Source organism: Takifugu flavidus, chromosome 8, assembly GCF_003711565.1.
Source record: "Takifugu flavidus isolate HTHZ2018 chromosome 8, ASM371156v2, whole genome shotgun sequence".
NCBI classification, from domain to species: Eukaryota; Metazoa; Chordata; class Actinopteri; order Tetraodontiformes; family Tetraodontidae; genus Takifugu; species Takifugu flavidus.
Window position 1 is genome coordinate 8576804 of NC_079527.1, and position 20081 is coordinate 8596884.

Genomic DNA, 20081 nt, shown 5'->3' on the forward strand with positions numbered 1-20081 from the left:
GCATGAATGTGTGTGCGCGCGCGTGTGTGTGGGAGGTGGGGGGGGGGGGGGTAGTTGACTGAAGGTTTGTTCCAGCTTCCTGTTATCGATCACTTAATAAGGAGACGCTGCTGAGCCAACAGATGAGGCTGAAAGCGTTGCCTGTAATGGAGCGAATGTGTTTACAGCCACTCTGCTCCGGAGCTCTCTGTCAATCACCGTCCTCCTGGGAATGTTGAGACAATTTAGGCATTACTGACCTCCACAGACCGCCGGGTGCCCACAATCCTCGCAGATTGAAATAAAGGCTAGACTAACGATAATACACATGCACAGGTCAGTCCTCACACAAATATCCATCTGGTCTCAAAGATTTGGAAGTTGCCAGTCAGCACCAGCGGGCCTGAAAGCAACACCACTAACAACTTTCAAAACATGCAACTCCCTTTTTAATCTAGTAGAATATTGTATTTCCCCCACTCAGAGGAAATGGACTCTCTCTCCCTCAGCTCACAGGATCTGAGCTGCACTCAGGTTTTCAGATGTGCAGGCTAAGAGACCTTTGAGACAATGATGCACTTACTGCCTCGACAGGAAAAGCTCTGATGTCCTGTGATGAACTTCTGCAGGAACACAACAGAAGAGCGTATACAGCTAAATCCCGTTCGGTGGTTTTAATGGACTGTTTAGCTAAATGATTAAGCTCTTATTTGAAACAAACACATAATCAGAAGAGAAAATATTGAACGTATTAAATTAATCATACTATGTATTGATGTTTTGGAACGACGGCCAGTGAGGGGAAAAGGGATTTTCTGTCGACTGCTGATGAATTGTTTGATATTGTCCCCGGTAGAAATTATTGCAAAAAGCTTCACTATGGAAAGTCGGTCACTATTATGAACTATAAACCGAAGCTTCTTATTCATTCATTTATTTTCAGACTACAGTTTTGTGTTTGTGCTGCTGCTTCGCCCACCTCTGACCTTTTGCTCTGTAACCCGCAGTAATGTGAAGACCTGGTCTTTCTGCCGCCCTGCGATCAGGACACTCCGGTTCTGCTGAGCCCCAGAACTGCTGAGACCAGCACAAAGTCACCACGGATCTAGCAGAGGAAACAACCACTGAGGAGAAAGCAGAGGCCCCTGTTCCTCTCTCTGGCACTCTGACTTTTGAAATAAGAACCAATCTAAAAATCCTATGTAATATAACAAATTGGAAACATCATTACGTAGAAAATATCCCAACGTAATCCCACAGCAACAGCGATAGAATAAAGGAAATAAAAAGAATATTTGGCATTAAGACAGAAAAATGACCTAGATTATGATCACGCACGCACAGACTTTCATGCTGACCTTCATTCGGTACCCAGGCATCTGTCCAGCCTGAACCTCAGTAGTTTATGCAGCACCATAAAATGAATTATACCCTAAGACCAGTCTAACGTTAATGTTCCCATTATAGCTGTCAAAGGTGGACCCCACATATGCTCACCAACAAGAAGACACATAGAACTGCAATTGCAAGTGCACATAAGTCAGGGGAGACACAAATAAGTCATCACAGCCACCAGCACTCGGGCTCAATGGTGAATTTTTCATCAGCCTAAAGCATCGAACTGCTCAGTGACAGTAAGACAGACCTGAATAGATGAGGCAGGCATTAATCCCACTGTCTGCTAAACAACGTAGAGATGTAGAGACACTTCACTTGATTAGGATTTATGGCCTTAATTTGACCATTTATTATGGAGACATGTATTATCGTTTCTCTTTTTCTGTCAGTGCCCACTGTAAATCTGGAACAATGAATGCACCAAGCGGGCCTGAAAACTGCAGGAATTCCTCTGGCAACGTTCAGATACTCACTTGCCAAGTTTATCCCAACATTTGCCTTTGTTATTTTAAAGAAAGGGGAGATCAGATACGTACAGTGCACACACACGCTGCTCCACCACGCTGCCTCCAGCATTGACGCTTGGCAGCTGCTCCTGCTGGTAGTTGGTGTTCCTGTCTCCGTCTTTTCCACTATATCGTATAAACCATGACTTCCCAGCATCATCACAACCACAATGACCGCCTAGAGGTTTAACCTGCTTAGTCTGTGGTCACAATATCTTTGAGTCCATTAAATTGATTTTGTTCTAAATTCTCTCTCTTCTGTTGCTGCATCATAAGAGGGAACATCTATTTTATCTATTATAATCTTTGAAATCTTGCAACTTTTAAAAAAAATTCAGTTAATTAAAAAGGTGTGTGTGTGTGTGTGTGTGTGTGTGTGTGTGTGTGTGTGTGTGTGTGTGTGTGTGTGTGCAAGCACGTGCAAACATGCATGTGTCCACAGATAATAATAGTGATGAAATCCTCCCTTTTTAGAAGCAGGCAACAATCCTGCATACACACACACACACACACACACACACACACACACACAGTGCAGTGCATCACTGTTATTATCTGGACATTAACACTTTCCTTCCTTTCTTCCTCTTCCTCTCTCTCTCTTACATACACATGCACGCGCACACGTGCACACACCCAGCAGTGGCCGTGTTGACGGTGTGAATTAAAAACAACTGTGATCTCAGATGGCAGCTGGGGCAGTGCCAGTCGGGAGGCCTGGAGAGGTGAGCTGGAGCCGGAGCAGCGCTGCCTGCTGGGCTGCGGGGCCACGGAGCCTCTCCTTGTGGCCCCGGACTCGTTCGACTTGTTCTCAACTGCAGCCGCTGACTTCTGGTTGTTTTTCATCCTGATCATACACAAGGTCATTTCTCTGTAGTGTTGAAAATAAAAACTTCCTTACTTTACATGCCATTAAGTACATCGAGAGCTTTTTATCATCACAACATAAAGGTGGGATGAAAAATGAAAAGAGATGTGCAGTGTTTCATTCTCCGACCGCCACAGTTTGGTGACCTGGGAAGTCGAGCACGCATAGTTATTCTCAGACAGACTTATTGAGCTTTGCAAACACGCACAAATACACGTTCCTTTCCTTGGCTCTCTACCTCGCCCCTACTCTCATCGCCATAGCAACTAAACCCAGAAGGGGGAGAAGTAAGAGGCACATGAGATTATCCATCAGCAGGGCATGAAATCAGCATGTGGGCACACTCTCACAATTACATGTAACAAATTAAAAAGCCCACAAGTGCACAACCATGAAATCATTATCCTGCCATTGTTTATGCTGGAACAAGCCACCGACTGCTTTTATGAGCCATTTCTTCCTCATAAATGAATGCTGTGGTGGTCAAAGGTGCTTTGTTAAGCTAATTAAATTGCTATAAATAAATAAAAACGTCATTTGTGGTGAGATGAGAGATCTCAATATGCGCACGAGGAAGCTGCAAGCTGCAATTGTGAGGTCACCTGTAAATATACAACCAGAAAAAGTGAAAATATTATTCAGCAGCCATTCATTCAAACTCTATTTTTGCTCAGGGCTGTTGCTCATTTAAGGTAATTAGGTGTGACTTCAGCAGATATCATTAATGAGATGGAAAAAATGAGGGGAAAAAAACAACTTAGTTTTGCTGACAATAGTTTAGCGAAGGATTTTCTGTGGAATATGTTCTCTTTTCTCATTTGCTGTTTCCTTGAAAGATGTTTTGTTCATATTCTGCTGCGAGACGGAGGTTCGGCACCAGTACAGTTGGTCAACCATGTTTATTAGCTTAATGGTCTAAATTTACCCAGAGTTAGTTTCATGGGGAGGTAATATTACAAGAGGGGCGACTCCCCACCCCAGAATTGCAGGCTGTTATTATTGGCCCGAGCGACGCAGAGACAACCAGATCACTTTATGTTTTCATTTCATCTCCAACACCCCCTAAATAACACACGATTTGTCAGGGATATAAAGGCAGATAAAAGTTAGATTTCCTGGAGAGTTTTATAGTTGAGAAGTGTAAGAGCAGGGGCTGTAAACTGAAAAGGAATCATAAAGTGTTTGGCAACACTGTCAATTAGCATGTCACTATAACAGGTTTAATTTACTGTTTCACTTTCTCTGATCCTGTTTTGGTCATAATCCAAAAGTTTTAAAAACCATCTAAATCAGACCTCATGGCCTTAATTTGAGCTGCCAGATTCAAAAACCTGTAAATGTTCGGTAACATCATCTGATTTGTAATCTAAAGTCACTACTTCGGCTGCGCTGCCTCAAATCTAGTCACTTTCCTATGTTTGCTTGCTGTGTTCCAGTTCAGCCTCTCCTTGGGAAAACTGCAACCAGAATCAGAGCCTGAGGGGAACCAGATGAAATGTATTGAGCCTGCCCCAGAAGTAAGTTCATCCAGACCAAAAAAACCTTCTACAATGGTGAGTAAGAGAGTGAGTAACATTCAAGTTTCAGTAAAAAAAAAGAAAAGAGGACCAATAGGGGCTTAAAGTGAGGGTAGAAAGAGAGGGAAGTGGCTCATCTCCCCCTCTGAAGGAGAATACTTTCTAAACAAGGTATGGAATGCACTCCTGTGTTTCATAATTTGTTCCCTCAATCTCATCTTCACATTTACAATCGGAGCCAAGAGGAAGAGTAGGAAAGACGAGAGTACACAGGAGCCCTGGAAACATGTCAGACCCAGGCGTAAGAGAAGAAATGGTTTGAGAGGAGCCGTGAAAGTGAGAGAAAAAAGGGTGGCGGGGGGGTGAAAAGCAAAATGCATGCCTCAGGATAAACTGCTGCACTCTTGGCAGTCACATTCCAAGCCTGGGAATCATGCAACGCTGATCCCAAATTTCAGACGTCTTCATCCCCCAGCTGAGCACTCGGGAGAGGCTTTGGCGCGTCCTCGTTCCTCTCGCTGCATTGCTTTCTCCCTCTTTTTCTCTGCAGAATGTAACAGGATGGAGAAGATCTACTGCACAGCAGACAGGAGATTGGATCTGGGCAGGAGGGCAGGGGAAGATGATGGGGAGGAAGCTGGGCTGGGGCGCAAAGTTTAAAAATATCTCAGACCGCTAAAAAACAATGCTGGCGTGCCGAAGTCAGGCAGCATACCTTCAATTTAAGCTATTTTTGCCGCTTTTTCCACAATATCCCAAGTCTGCCTTATAAGCTAATGATATAAAAATATCCACCGGGTCTTTTTCCCTCACGTTTGCCAGTGAGGCTGCAATAATTCAGACGTCCACTTGTCTTGTTGTGAATATTGTTCACGGATCTGAACGAAAACCTGGTGACCAAGCTCCTGCGACTGAATTTAACAAGTCTGCTAGGAGTGAGACTTGTATCTTTCCACCTCTGCAGGAAAGCAAGTCATCAGAAGTGATTCTTCCCACAGGAATCTAGTCTTTTGCCTTTAGCTGTCTGGAAATCACAGCAATTGAGCAATTTGTTGCAAAGGAACGATGCCAGTTTAGATTTGAGTTGGATAAACAACTCATTATTAGGTTTATTTGGTGATTCTAGTTTCAAAATCTGTCATATTTCTTTTTGTCATGTGACCAGGATATCATGTAATGGGATATAAATCCAAAACAGTATTTCTGCTGCATGTGTGCATGCAGGAGAGAGCGTTTGCTGGGGAGAGACTTTATGCATGCATGAGTCAACACGTGCAAATAAACACAGATGCACAGTGAACAGAAGGCCTGGAGTGTATGCATGCAGGACGTCACGCAGGCTTTTGTCTGAAACACAACTGAAGAAAATCATAAAAGGAGAAAAACTTTTGTAAAAAAAAAAAAAAAAAAGCTTTATTACTTACAATTCATTATGTAATGTCAAGTATTCAGATTCACACATTATGTAATCTGTAAACTGTTAAAAAAAAAAATCAGCCAAAACGATTTTAAAATCTTCATACATGGCTGTCAAATCCCTCCATACTCCCGCATTAAGCTGCTTATGAAGACGTTTTAAATATAGTTTTGACACCGTTTTTGCATTTCAAGCCTCTCGGTGATGAATGAATTTACTGTTCCTTCTCATCAAACGCGCCCGGTGATGAGATGAACCCTGGGAGATGTTCGGAACGTTGCCATTTCCACGTGGGCCGACTATCTGCCTCGCGTGGGCGGGTCCTTACCTCCATCCCACACTTATTCTTTAATCTGTTTCCTCTGTCTGGCGGAACACGTGTGTGTCAGATTTACCTCCGAGCGCGTCCCAAATACCGTTCGGTGTGTGGGAGAGTGCGGTGCATTAGATAATTGTGTCAGTTTAGAAAGTAACCGTGCATATCTTGTTTAACATTACCATTTATGTCGAGGGGAAATGTTGTCCCTGGCATCAGTGGGAGACCGAGCAGCCATTTTATGTGAATTCCAACCTTTGTATGAAAGTCACAGTTTGATCCTGGAAAAGATTTTGTGTCTGATTTATTTTTGCCTTACGTATGCATATTACGTGTCAGAGGCCTGATGAATAGCTGGATTAGCATATTTGCTCATATAAACAGACAAAGGCCCATTTAAGTGACAATTTCAGATAAAAAGGCAAAACTAGTACGGTTTTGGCTGTCTGTTTCCACTAGAACACCTGAAAAAGGAGCGATGTGGAAACATGCTCCACAGTGGCTCGTACAAGTTGTTGTAGAGCGTAGTTGTATTGCAAGTTGTATTGCAGCGTATTGGTGTTCTGTGTCACGGACGTCATTTTCAATACCTTGTTGTCATTTGCCACAAATTCCGAAAGGGTCATGTGAATCAAAATGACACGTGTTTAATTCCTTTCTACTTAGAGTAGACTATCAGTATTACTTTATTACTATTACATAACTCACTCAATTGGTTACGCAAGTGCTGCCGTTTAGTTAAATTTCTCTTTTATGTTGTAACAAATAGGACCGGCCTAAGATCGGCTCGTTTGAATCCCATAACTCATCGCTAAAACAGCAGAAAATATGTCCTCCAAAAAGATTGACCACATAAGTCATACCCGTGGCTCCCTCCATCCATCTTAAATCCGAGCCCTAATCGTTAATTTCAGGGTTTGGGCTAGCAGACAGACGTCAGCATAACCACTAACTCCTGAAGTCGTGTTTTTGCATTGAGAGCGTGTTTTTGCATCGTCTGCAGCTGGAACCTTTTATTTTTAATCTCCGCCACAACAACACCTTCCTCACCCACCAGCAGAGGCATTTCATGTCCCACACGCATGAAGTTATTTTTCTGCTACTATAGCACGCTAACTAATTTTTCTATCACCATCTAGAGATCCAGAAGAAGTGGAGCTCCAAAGAGGAATGGCAGCAGTTCATAGGATTGTGTTTGTGAGGCAGTGACGAGCACTGTTTGAAACTACATCAATGATCAGTGTGTTCACACCCAGCTGCCAGCTGAGTTTACATGGTATACAGCTCCCTGCTAATTATGCCACATATTAAATATATTTTTGGACCACTAATGAGCTAATGCCGATTTTGTGAGCGAGCAAAGGAGCATAGAATGTAGGGCGATTGAAGCATTAGATAACGTGTAATCTTTTATTGTGTTTTACCTCGGGCTCGGCAGAGTTTTTATTTGGCTGTTTTTATTGAGTTTTATTTTAGCTGGACACTAATTTCTGTTTGTTCATTTGGAGCTTTAGCTTGTTTTCTTTTGTAGTATCACATTGATCCAAATCTGCTCCCTAAACCTGTTCTAATGTGTATAGATTTATTAGAATTTGTCAATACTCAGTTGTGTCTGTGGCCATATATTTCTATGTATTGCTTATGTCACGCCCTCCTCTGCTCATAAGTCTTAACAACATAAAGCTGAACTCAACGGCTGTGTTCCTGTTTCTTTGCACGCTCATTAGAAAGGGAAAAGAAATGTTTGACATGATGCAGAGTCCATAAAAGGAAGCAGAAGCCACTGAATTAAAGAGGACCTGACAAAAGCTGAAATTGTTTGGAGGAAAATATGGAGGAAATAAATAATAAATCTCTCTGTTATTATTGTGTTTTTGGTTCCCACCACACTAGATAAAGTTACTTTCACACTCGTGACCTGAGGAGATATTGTCCCGGGGTGAGCAAGAGTTGCCGGGACGCCGGCCATGGGCCTGCATTGTTCAGTGTTTTTCCTGTAAACACCACAACAGAAACAGCAGGTTCCCCCACGGACGACATCCTGGCGCAGAAAGACAAGAGGGAACGGGCGGAGGGATAATGTACCGTTTCAACACCATTAACAGCACCCCCTCCCAACACCACCACCACCCCAACAGTGTTAATTATAGAAACTGGTTTACGGATGATGATTGAAGGCGCTGAATGACCTCCTCAGCATACTTGTAATGACACGGAAATGTACTTTGCGCTTTAAAACAGGGAGCTTGCGGCTCCACATGAACGGTTAAGTCTTCTCTGAGAGACTCCCGTAGATTCAGAGCGCTTCTTCTCAGGAGGGGGGCTAGAACACTCAGTTCTCCCGCCGAGAACGCGAAACCAGCCTCGGAGTTCAACAACCTTTCACCCTTTGACTGCGGGAATATGGTTTAGAGACCTTTTCTCAGCCCTTTTCCATGTTCATTTGTTAATTCCGAAATGTTTTGCTCTTCCCAATCCACCTCGTGTTTTTACGTCATGATCTAAGCGTGCACGTATTTGCTATGATAACACGGCAGAGCGGTGGAGGGGAGAGCTGCAAGCCGTGGAAAAGGAGAATATCCATTACATAAGAGATTAAAGTGGAGGAATCTGAGGTATGTATTCAACAACACTGGCCAGTAATATGAAAACCTACTTCATGAGGGGGGACCCCCCCTCCTCCGTGCACAGACTCAGCGGGCAGGTCCAGCATTTATCCCTTTGATGCGGGCTTGTAAAAGGGAACAAGCGTGCAGCACGGTGCCACAGCATTAACTCACATTAGGCACCGCCAGTGTTTTGACTTGGCTCCCATGTTGCAGTGACTGCGTTACTTTAATGGACTACTGCTATTGCTCCTGCCCTGAATTGCAGAAACACACACACCGACACACACTTTTGAAGAGGAATGTTTCAGAGTGGTTCAATCCCCTCATCTTTCATCCATCCACGTGCTGCACATAACCGACTGACACACACTTATCAAAATGAGTGCAATTCAAATCTTCCTCTCTCTGACACACAGTCTCTCGTCCATCCTGGTAGGATGGCTCCCCCCCCCCCCATCCTGCCTCCCGATGTGCCTGTAACACACAACTGTTGCTTTAGCTGCAGGCGCACAGAGGAGGCAAAAGGATTATGCCTGTGCATTTAAACCATATGCTGGAAGGAGAGATAAGGGGAAAGGTGGGTGGATGTTTGAGAACATGTGGAGGAGAAGCACAAAGGAATGAATGCTGGGGTGTTAAATAAGATCACCTCTTGCCTGCCTTGGTTAGCATCTACGGGAACACACATACACGAGGCAGGAAAACAAGAGCGCAGCATCGGCGACTGTGAGCAGAAACTCAGGAGGAGCAAACTTGGATGGAAGTTTTGCACGCCGGTTGCGAGACACTGACCTCTGACTCGGGCGTAGCAGCAGCCGCACTTGGTCAAGACCTTACAGAACAAGTGTTGGCAGCCGCAGCCTCTGTGGTGGCGATGGTGATGGTGGCCCCCTTTCATGCTGGAGCATGAGCCGAGGTGGGCATGGCCCGGCGTCCTCTCTGTCTCGCTCTCTCTGTCTCTCTCTCTCTGTTTCTCACTGTCTCTCTTGCTCTCTCGCCCTCACAGCAAGCAGAGGTCCACTGTGTAAATGTCTGATAAACAAACCGCTGTCCGTCAGTCCCTCCTGCTGCAGTGGATTTAGAGCCCTCACATCCAGATGGAGAAGAGGGAAAAACAGTCCCCAAAAGCAGAAGCAGCAGCCAGGAAGGAATCCACACTGGCAGGAGGTTTGCTGCTCAGCTCGGAAAACATTCCAGGAAGCTTATCTTGATACTGAACGTGCCGCAGACCCTCTGTCTCTCACTTTTCCTCTGTTTTCTTTTCAGTGCTGTCCTTCTCTGTGAACCGCCTGGTCAAATGACACACTGGAAGGCTGCCTTACGGAGAGAGAGAGAGAGAGAGAGAGAGAGAGAGAGAGAGAGCAAAGGGAGAGAGTAAGGGGAGGAGAGAGAAGGGTGGAGTCTGAAGCCCCAGTCGCCGGCTATTCCAGGATAACATTCCCACTCCTCTGATTTTCTCTCCCTTCCTGTCCTCAGCTGTTTTTTCCTCCCCTCTGTTTCCTTACCCGTCCGCTGCCTTGTCCAGCTTCAACACTGGATGAAATGCCACGCTGGGAGGCTGACTGGAAATAGTAACACCCGGGTCTGTCATGATACATGATGTTATTTACAGAGGGGAGGCCCCGTTAGAGCCAAGGTATCGTGTTTTCCAGTGTCATCTCCACTTTCCGTGAGCGTGTTCTGCTCCATTGATCACAGCAGAAATTCCTGAGAGTGTGTCCATTTATGATCACCCCTCTCTTAGTCTCTCTCTCGCTCTCTCTCTTTCTCTTGCTCTCTCACTCTTGGAGCCAGTTTCAAATTTCACAATGATGGCATGATGGTATTCATCACGTGCGCATGTGTGTGTGTGTGTGTATGTGTGTATTGAATGATGACCACTATACATTACACTGAGTCATATAACTAATTTTGCCATATTACATAATCAACGTTCATTTTTGTGCACATACTGAAATTTACAGTTAAATTACAACCAGTCAAGTCCATTTTTAGACTGATAAAAGCACTTGGGGAGTACAGACCTCATTTCCCCAAATATTGACTTACACCCCTAGTATAGTACATATACTGTATACATGTATGTATAGGCTGTAGAAATACAAGGTTACATAAGAGCACAACCTATGTTATGATCAAAGCCATTTATGATATGATCATATTGCCTCTTCTATTGAAGATCAAAGGTCAAATTCCCTCCAGAATCTGGCATATCAAGATTTAATCATCTGTTCCTTGTCAATTACTCCTGATTTTTCATTAAAATCCAAAATGTGCAGTTATTTTGTTTGCAAACAAACATATGCTGTCATGTGACCTTGGCAGAGGTCATAATCAAGAACCTGTACTTGTATTCCCGGATATATATAAAAAAAATCTGTACAACAATCATATGAATATGACTACACAGAAGACCACGTGTACTTAATTAGTGCGTGCATGCATGTACATAAGCTGAGCTCATGAGCCAGAACTTGCGCACTGACAGCGCACAGATACTGTGCCCTCTAATTTGGAGTCTGATTTGCAGTCTTCATTTCCATGATTATTGTTTTTTTTTCCTTGAGCTGCAGAGGTTGTAATCTGCAGCCCATTTACGGCGCCTACTGCCTTTAAACTCAATCAATGCTCAATTATGACTCATCAAACTTCTTCACAGTGTGAAACCAAGGAAACAAAGTAAAAGGTAATCGACCAGTGGCAACTGCTATGAAACTCTGTATCTCCTGATATCCGGGCAATTTCTTCTTCACAGAGTAGCTCATAGGCCTGAAGCTGCCGAGCCAATGACTCAGTGTGTGATCTCATCTCGCATCACGCCATTCTGCACTTTGACTCTGTAGCAACCTGATTACAAAGCAACAAAGGCTGCCGCACATCAGCACCCGCTCAGTTTCCTCTCTGCAGGCATCGATCAGGGGCTTTACTCGGGGGCGTCCTCCCAGGATGCCTCTCATCAGAATCCTGCCGGTGGCAGATTGCATTCGTGATGTTGGCCCGGGACACAAAAGCCTCACTGATTCTTCGATCTTCCTGTTACAGATGCTGCACAGCTCTGCCACTCACTGATCCAGACAAATCACAATCCTCCTCCTGCCTATACCCCCCGCCCATCACACACACACACACACACACACCACACACACACACACACACACACCACACACACACACACACACCTCCTTTTATTTGCTGGTAATGGGTGTTGATAAATTAATATTGCTGATGAGGATCTGTGACATCTGATGTCAATATAAGATGCAATGTGTCAAGGCCATCATTGTGCTCTATTCACAATGTTTTTTTCAATGAAATTTTCCCCTTCATGTTGCTAAAGCTAAATACTTCTGCTCTCTGTCACATCTAACATTTATTTCTCTTGATCATAGCTGCACTGATATTTAATGCCAACAGTGTCACTCCCAGAGAATGGAATTTAACCTTTAAGTGACTATTCCGGGAGACATGTACACAGAGATGTGAAGAAAAGGTTCCTCACCGCTGAAGGAGAATGCAGGAGACGAGTGCTGGGGCATGCAATAACACTCATTCATCGCTCTGCACTTATCTCTCATCTCTCTCTTCATTTACCACACGAGGAGCACGCAGCAGATGCCCGTGCAGATGTACGGGAGACGTGGATGACCACGGTGATAAAGGGCAGATAAAAAATATCTATTTCTAGCATGTTCACACCAGTCTTGGGTGTAAATGTTTGTTTAGCTCAGCAGATTAGATGTGTGTTCGTATAAGCCAGGCCTGTCAGAGAGAGAGAATTTCCAATGCTTGTTAAGGGAGTACTCTGGAATTAGATGTAGAAGCTTGCAAATACACTTCCCTATTCCTATTGATTCCTGATTGCATGTTTCCTGTAAAAACAGACAGTGGACCTGGCTAGTCAACCATGACTGAGATGCCCTTGTCAAATATGTTGTGCCAACACCACAGACTGGTGCTCAGAAACCAGAGGACCTTAATAACTGCTGCACAGCAATTCTCAGTTCAGCAGATACGCAGTTGCATATTTGCAGCGCGCTCCTCAGCCCCCTACTGACATTAGCCTCTCCTCACCCCGTCAACCGACTGAAACGCTGCCAAAGTATGCTCGCTAAGATTTCATTTTCTCCCTCTCCCTCGCTTTTTCGTCCCTGCCTCTGTTTCATCAGCTCATCAGTTGGTTTTTCAAGTTGGTTTTCACAGAAATATTGCAATGTTCTCGTCTCATCGAGTGAAAATCGCCGTGCACTAATACTCCTATAACAATTATCCACTTGTATTAAGAAAGGTGAGAGAGGGAGAGAGAGAGAGTGTGTGCTTGCATGCGTGTGTGTGTGTGTGTGTGTGTGTGTGTGTGTGTGTGTGTGTGCGTGTTGTACTTCTACATGCCACTAAGGGAGACATTGCTTCTCCTCAGAACTTCAAAGGTCTGTTTGAGGGTTAAGACTTGGTTTTGGGGTTAAGTTAGAGCTGGGTTTAGATTAAGGTCAGGCTAAAGGCCTGGGGAATGCATTATGTCGTTGAGGGTCCTCACAGAGATAGAAGTACACAGATGTTGCACCAACTTGCTGAACACATGTGCCGTCAATTATGAGAGCCCACCAGGACACACGCACTCACTACTTACAAATCTCTACAAATTTTTTTACAAACCCAGCTGCCTTTTTACCCCAACGAGTCATAAAAACCAGTGCTGGTTCTGATCACTCAGTCTGGGTCACTGGGACTAAAGCTGATGGAGCTCCAGCTTATGAGCTCAGATGCCACCCAAAGGACAGAATGTTAATTAAGGAAATGCACCCTTGGAGACCACACAAGGAGCCTCGCCACTGCCTTCTAAAATCTTTGGTTCATAATTATAGGAAAAAGCGGATTTATCATCAAAGGAATCACATTTTTGGTCGGAAAATTGATGCTGGGATTTGTGTGCTGCCCAACTCATACAGCAAAACCTGCACAAATTAGAAAAGCTAAAAAAAAAAGACCTCAAGGGCTTTTTTCATGTGAGCAGTTTGCATGTGTGTTTCTGGGTTTCCATCTGTCACCTTCCTTCCAGGTCATGCTTGTGGAGCGAATGCCAGCGGAGCAGTGGCCTGTGAGGTGTCTGACCCATCTGACCCGAGCCTTCTAGCTGACCCACATTACTGGAACATGACGTGACTCAAACTACACCAAAACACACTCATTTGTATGTGCCGTGTACAAGGTGATGAGTCTGTGATTCATGCATTTCTGAGTTTGGCGGGGGGTGCTAAAGGCGGTCCTCTGACCACGCGGTCATCCAAGCAGAACGGCCCAAATGCACGTTTACTCACGTTTATGATGGATGAGCTACTACCGAGGCTGACATAATCGGTATTTTTGTGATTACCGACTCTTTCAAATATACTGAATGTAGAAATAAACAGAGCACCGACACAGCTAAATTCTTTAATGTGAACAAAACATTTGCAGCTGAAGAGCTTCGACTTTCCCTCGGGACTGTACATCGAGACCAAAAATAAAGCTGGAAGAAGCATAAGCAATTGTTTGCAAGAGTATAATAAAAATTTGTGTTGTTATAATAGAGCACAATTAATTTATTTCCTCTATGCATCATGCCAAAATAGGAAATATTCTCACTTTCTGCTAAACATGTGCATGGTTCAGGCTCGGGGGGCCCCGGGGTCATAAGGTCACCTTGGATGGTACCTTTCAAGTTTCTCATAAAGGCAGTTAGCACAGGCGAGAACTAACATTTTCCATTCTTTACCCTGACTTGTAGTCGGGAACATGGAGAAAGGTGCCATTAAATGTGTTTGAGTACCTGCAGAACCAGATTATCTTAAATATTTCATGTTTACTCATGAATTTAAGTAATTAATAAACTATAAATGTTTCTATTGCCTCAATTCAACATTGAGCTTTCAGTTTAGCCAGGATTGCTGCATTTCTTCCATTCACCTTCAAACTTCCAACTTGTATTGTTGCAGAACAGACTCTGAAGGCAAGTACTGTTTGAAAAGGGTGACAGTGCAACATCGAGAATTTTTGCTATGAGAAGGGGGAAAAAATCACATTGGAGAGGAAAACGAATGAAAGGAGACCAGGAAAAGTCATTTAAAGATGGGACAGATTGCATAAACAGGATCTGAATCCATGTTGGCTGGCACCTTCCTGTGATTCCAGAGAAGCCACTGGAAGGCATCTTGTTTCTAACATATACCAGATGGCCGTTATGGCTCCTTGAACCACATCTTTAAAGAGAACAGGGGCCTCTTCTGCTTTCCCTTCCTTTGCTAGTGACTGGCAGACCTAAAGATGGAAACAACGCAACAACAGTCGAACCCTGGTGAAATGTAATTACGCTTCTCTGAGCTCTCCGTCTACTGTTTTACGTATTCCCCTCAGAGAACAGCTAATTACATTCATTGTGTTACACTAAAAGGAAATTCTCACAGGCAAAAACAAACCTCCCGGGACTGAACGTCACAAAGTAAAGAACATTCCTGATACAGTTCTTTAATTCGGGATTCTGCCGTTTGCATAAAATTGCCCACTTGTTTGTTTAATCATAATTAAATATGGATAAACAGTTTAGGAACGGCCTGGAAATATCTACGTCTTGTCGTTGTGGTTCAGATGTTTTCCTGCTTTGTCTTTCATTGATTTTTCCATCCAATTTAACCGTTCGGAGGAAATTGGGCTGCGCAAAAACAATTGAGCCAAGGAGTTTGCCTGGAATGGAGGCCCACAATAGTCCTTTTGTCGTCACTTCGGCGAGAACTAACCCTGATGACCATAAGTCGCGCACAGCCATAACGCAAATGTAGCAAGTGTGCATGTGTTCCATGCGCACAAAACAACCAAAACCAAAACAACCTGTTCACACGCGCTCCTTCTAACCCAGCCCAAAACACAAAGCTCTTTTATTCCTGTGCACGCAGGGGGAAATCGCAATGCACGCAACGCTTTTACATCAAAAGTTGGGTTTAGTAGCATAACGAGGTTGGGGCAAACGCAACGGGGGGGGGGGCTTAGGAGGGTGCTGTCCGTGTTTTTGTGCCCCATCTGGAAATGGTTGCCTGTGTATACACAATTTCAGAAATCCTGCAGTTTTACGTACCCAAGTATGGTAGATTACAGTTGAGTAATTTTCTGCCTCCGGGGCTAATAGAGGATACGGGGTGGGGCTTTAATAAGTGGAAGGGGTGACTCCCTGAAGTTAGTGCTCCAAAATATCCATTATCAGATGCAGCACATGGGAACTTCCAGCACATGGACGTAAACGGCCTTGTAAGTAGCTCACAATTACAAGAAATGATGGCCAGAAACTGGGGAGTGGAGGGGGTTTGGATATTAAAGCAAGTACAGGTTTCTCTGACTTCCTGGCAAAGAAATCCGAGAAGGCTCAAAGCAGTTTCGGTGACTTCCTTGGCTCTGACTGGTTTGGTGAGCACCAGTGTGTGTATCTGTGGTTCACAAAATGGTCCGTCACGCTGCGCGCCACCCCGTCAGGTCTTACCTGTTCTTCGTCTCGGCTCTGGGTTTTCCGTAGCGGGGCCCTGCTGCTCCCACTCAGGCCCCTCTGGCTCCCACTGGCCCTGCGAAGGCCCCTTTTCCTCCTGGCTAGACAGGAGGGCCGCCTCACCTCCCTCTGAGATCTGCACACAGAGATGCCTTTGTCAGCCGTGCTCTCAAGGAGGAAGCGACGGTCACATAACCACAAAACATTGAAACACACGCTGAGGGTTTTATTTTTCCACTATGTGGTATCATTCTTGTCCTTTCCTCCATTACACACTGAGGAAGAATGTAAGAGGAATTATTCCAAGGCTTGCCATAGCGCTGGGTAAGGAACAGCTCCTCAGGCAGCAGATTTTAATCTTGATTTAAAAACCCTTCAGCACCAGAGTGTGAGTTAACAGAAGAAGGAGGCAGATTCTAATCACCATCAGCATATACAGTAACACCGGGGAATAATTCATGAGGATCAAGTTAAATTGCATGACCAGATGTTTTAGACTCAATTAATGAAGCTTTAATGGTTTTAAGAAGACCAAAAACTACCAAGAACACATTTTTTTTGTTGTGTTTTAAAAGCAGAGACGTGTGTGTACGTGAGAGCGAATAAGCAGCGGATCGAGATTAAAAGACGGAGGAAGGAAAACATTTGCCCGGTCGCCGCAAAGCGCCGGGCCTGCGTGAGCTTGTTTACGGTCACAGGATTTAATCAGCACTATTCCTGCTTCCTCTTCCTCTCAAACACCCCAGATTCCTCCCAGCACCGAGTGGAGACGCACGGTCCTTCCATCCCTCTCCTGGCTGGCACCGCCTGAGCACTGTCTGTCTGTCTAAAACCTCGACAGACAGACAGACAGACAGACAGACAGACAGACAGACAGACAGACAGACAGACAGACAGACAGACAGACAGACAGACAGACAGCTCACCCACTGCTGGGTGGGCAATGCCACAGACGTCAGCACATCAGCCATGGCGCCCAGCATCTGGTCGGTGCGCCCCTGATTCTTCTGCAGAGCCTTCATTCTGTGGCTCCCTCCTGCAGAGGTCTGCACTCGTCCTCCGACCTCCTCACTTCGCCCGGCCGATCGCGACTCCTTGGCTCACAGCATGCTGTGCCACAGTTTGGAACCGTGCCTGTTTTGTTCCGCCAGGACTAACAGGAAACTTCATGCAAGTGAATAATCAATCCCCAAGCGATGCAGAATGTTCTCGCTCCCAGAGAGGAAGTGAGGTTCTTCCTCAGTACGTGACACGCAGGTGAATTTTGCCACCTCTGGAATTGGTCTGTGGGAAAGTAGAATCTCCTGAGTTCCAGGAGAAGTCAGAGGGATTTCTGGATCCTTCTTGTGCAGGGTCAACTCTTCTTCTTCTCTGACTTCTTCTCCTCTTGTGAGGGAGTATCTGCCTGTTTAATCTGCTTCTCCTCTGCCTGAACACTGAAACAGTGAAACTCTTCAGGACTAACATCACCCTCCCTGAAATCTCCCTTTCTTCTTCTTGATTGGCTATGGCAGATGACCACCCCCATCCCCAGAAGCTCTCCTCCTTCCATCATTCTTCCCCCTGATTCAATTTTTCCTTCCCTGCCCTGCTTACCTGGAGTTCTTCCTTCCACCTCAGATTCCATGCATGGCTGCTGTATCTCTCTCCCCCTCTCCGATGGTCCTAATTTAAACCATCCCGGCACCTGAGCGGCTCTTTTTTATCTTTGTCTAAGTTCGAGACACTGACACATGATTATGTGAACCCTGGTGCTGTGGAGAAGCCCCAAATAAGGTATGAACACTCGGCCACGGAGCTCCTCTATTTGAGAGATTGTCACCGATGGTACGTTCATTCTTCCACGGCTGAAGTGCTTGTTTGTTTGTTTGTTTGTTTGTTTGTTTGTTTGTTTGTTTGTTTGTTTGTTTGTTTGTACTTTAAAGGTTTAAATTCAGAAATAGTGCTTTTGTAAATTCATTGCATCTGTGTTCTATTTGCTGCATCTTTATTCCCCGGGGAGTAAAGTACGCACCTAAATATTTCCCACAATGTATTCAAATGTTGGTCCACCAAGTTTTTAGGTAGTTGATACTTGCAATCTGTATTCTTACCACTAGGTGCCACCAAATCTTACATACTGGACCTAGGTTGATGACTAATGAACGTGTAGGTTATACTAATGATGTTTAATAAAATTTCTGATAGTTACTGAGTGAATGAAGGAGTCAGTTGTTATATTACAAAATTGAACACAGTGACATGTTTATTAAACATGCGTAAACTCACATCACCAAGTACACATGCTGGTGTTTTCTAATTTTTACTTTTTTTGGTAATCCTGTTAATATTACAATGTTTAAACGATTTCACAGTCTAAAACATATTTCTGGCATTTGGATGAGTTTACTATTGTCGTTAAAGGTGGGGTTACACAATCCTGCATGTTTGCAGCACAGCAGACAAATTGCCAACAAACCAGATGACAAAAAGAAGCTGTTGTCCAAAGGTCAAGAGTGAACCGCCTCAACAAGCTTTCAGTCGAACAAAAACTGTCTAAAAAGTATTTTAAAGACGCAACAACAGTTTACACTCACACAAGTCTCTGGTGGATCACAAACAAACCGGAGACAAAGGATCCAAAAACGATGTCATCTCACGCACTCGTCAACACTGCGATTGTTCTCCAGGGTTTCTAACAAGCAGTTCATCACAGCAGTAATTACCATGTAAACATCTTGTGGCCCAACCGGCCTCATAAATCTGCTTCTTTGCGGACGATCTGGAGCAGATGGTGGAAAGAAAATATGTATTTTTTGCAATATTTATATTTTTAAACAATGTTTGTAAATACTGAATTATGTTTTAGTGTATCCGGGTGCCAGAAAATGAAAAATAACGCACACAGATGTTTTGATAAAATGCAAACGTTAGATGAAGGTGGTGGCGAGTCCTGCAAACAGCAAACAGCCGGATAGTGGCTGTGACTGTTGGGCCGCATCACTTTGTGACGTTCAAAGTTTCCACATCACAGAAGCGGTGACACACAAGCAAGACTCGTCCAAAACCAAGATTTTATAATTAGAAACAGTGCAAACCAAAGTCCTGCCTGCACAGTAAATTTAAACTGCGCCAATATTAAATATGAAAATAACGTCATTACATTATGAAATGTCAACACCCCCCCAACCCACTTTCTCATCCCAAAAGTGTTAAGCATCCATTTTTCTGTTATTGGAAATAAAGAATTTCAAATAAACGCATGTGTGTGTGTGACATTTATCCATGTGTGTGCAGGTGTGTTGACATGATACATAGTGAGCAGCACTGGCTGCTCCATATACAAGTGGACTGTTTAAGGTTTAAGACTTAGTGTTAAGTTTATGATTGGACTTGGGTTTAGGTTCAGTTTAGTGTGTGTGGGGGGGGGAGTGGGGGGAGGGGGAGCCACATAGTTGTAACTAATAGACTGGATTCTCCCTGAGCTTGAGCACTAAGGCTGGTCCTGAAACAGACTGCCAATACTCTATTATTAGCTGAGCACATGGCAGTCTTTTTGAGGCAAGTCACTAAGCTGACTAAACTTGGCTTTTCGCTTCCCAAGCTTCTTTCTGAATTCATATGCTCTACCGCTGACCTCTGCAGGGTACCGTAGCCGTCTGGGGAGAATCTGGACTGCAATTACTGTGATGAGTGAATGTCTCCACAAGGAATTTGCAGAATATAGTGGGGAGTAACTCCATACCCTAAAAGGACAGTGTGAGTGCTACCAGGAGATGGGAATCCGAAGCAAACGTTCCTCAACTCCTACACCAGATTGGTAATTGTTTTTTAGATTATATTGGATTTCCTTTGAGAGAGGAGAAACATTAAAGTATGCGTTGCTGCCATCCTCTGGTGAAGCAGTCACCTGTCTCCCACTGCTGTGCTGAAAAGCCTTTCCCCACCTGTGTCTGTAAAGTCTTCATTTATGCTCCTTTTTTCCCTT

The 20081-nt window shown here is 44.3% G+C and overlaps 1 protein-coding gene across 2 annotated transcripts in view; it reads right to left on the minus strand.

Annotated features, from left to right (window-relative positions):
* arhgef25a (Rho guanine nucleotide exchange factor (GEF) 25a) overlaps nt 1–17540 on the minus strand; it is a 31386-nt gene extending 13846 nt beyond the window's left edge. Inside the window, exons 1-2 of one of the 2 annotated variants that reach the window (XM_057040541.1) lie at nt 17041–17540; nt 16112–16250 (exon numbers count right to left, since the gene is read on the minus strand). In XM_057040541.1, coding sequence (XP_056896521.1) covers nt 16112–16250; nt 17041–17136 — 235 coding nt within the window. In that variant the 5' untranslated portion in view covers nt 17137–17540. Of the gene's footprint in view, nt 1–9402; nt 9926–16111; nt 16251–17040 lie in introns of those variants that run through there. The other variant, XM_057040542.1, reaches the window with a different exon arrangement.
* Between the last annotated feature and the right edge of the window lie 2541 nt (nt 17541–20081).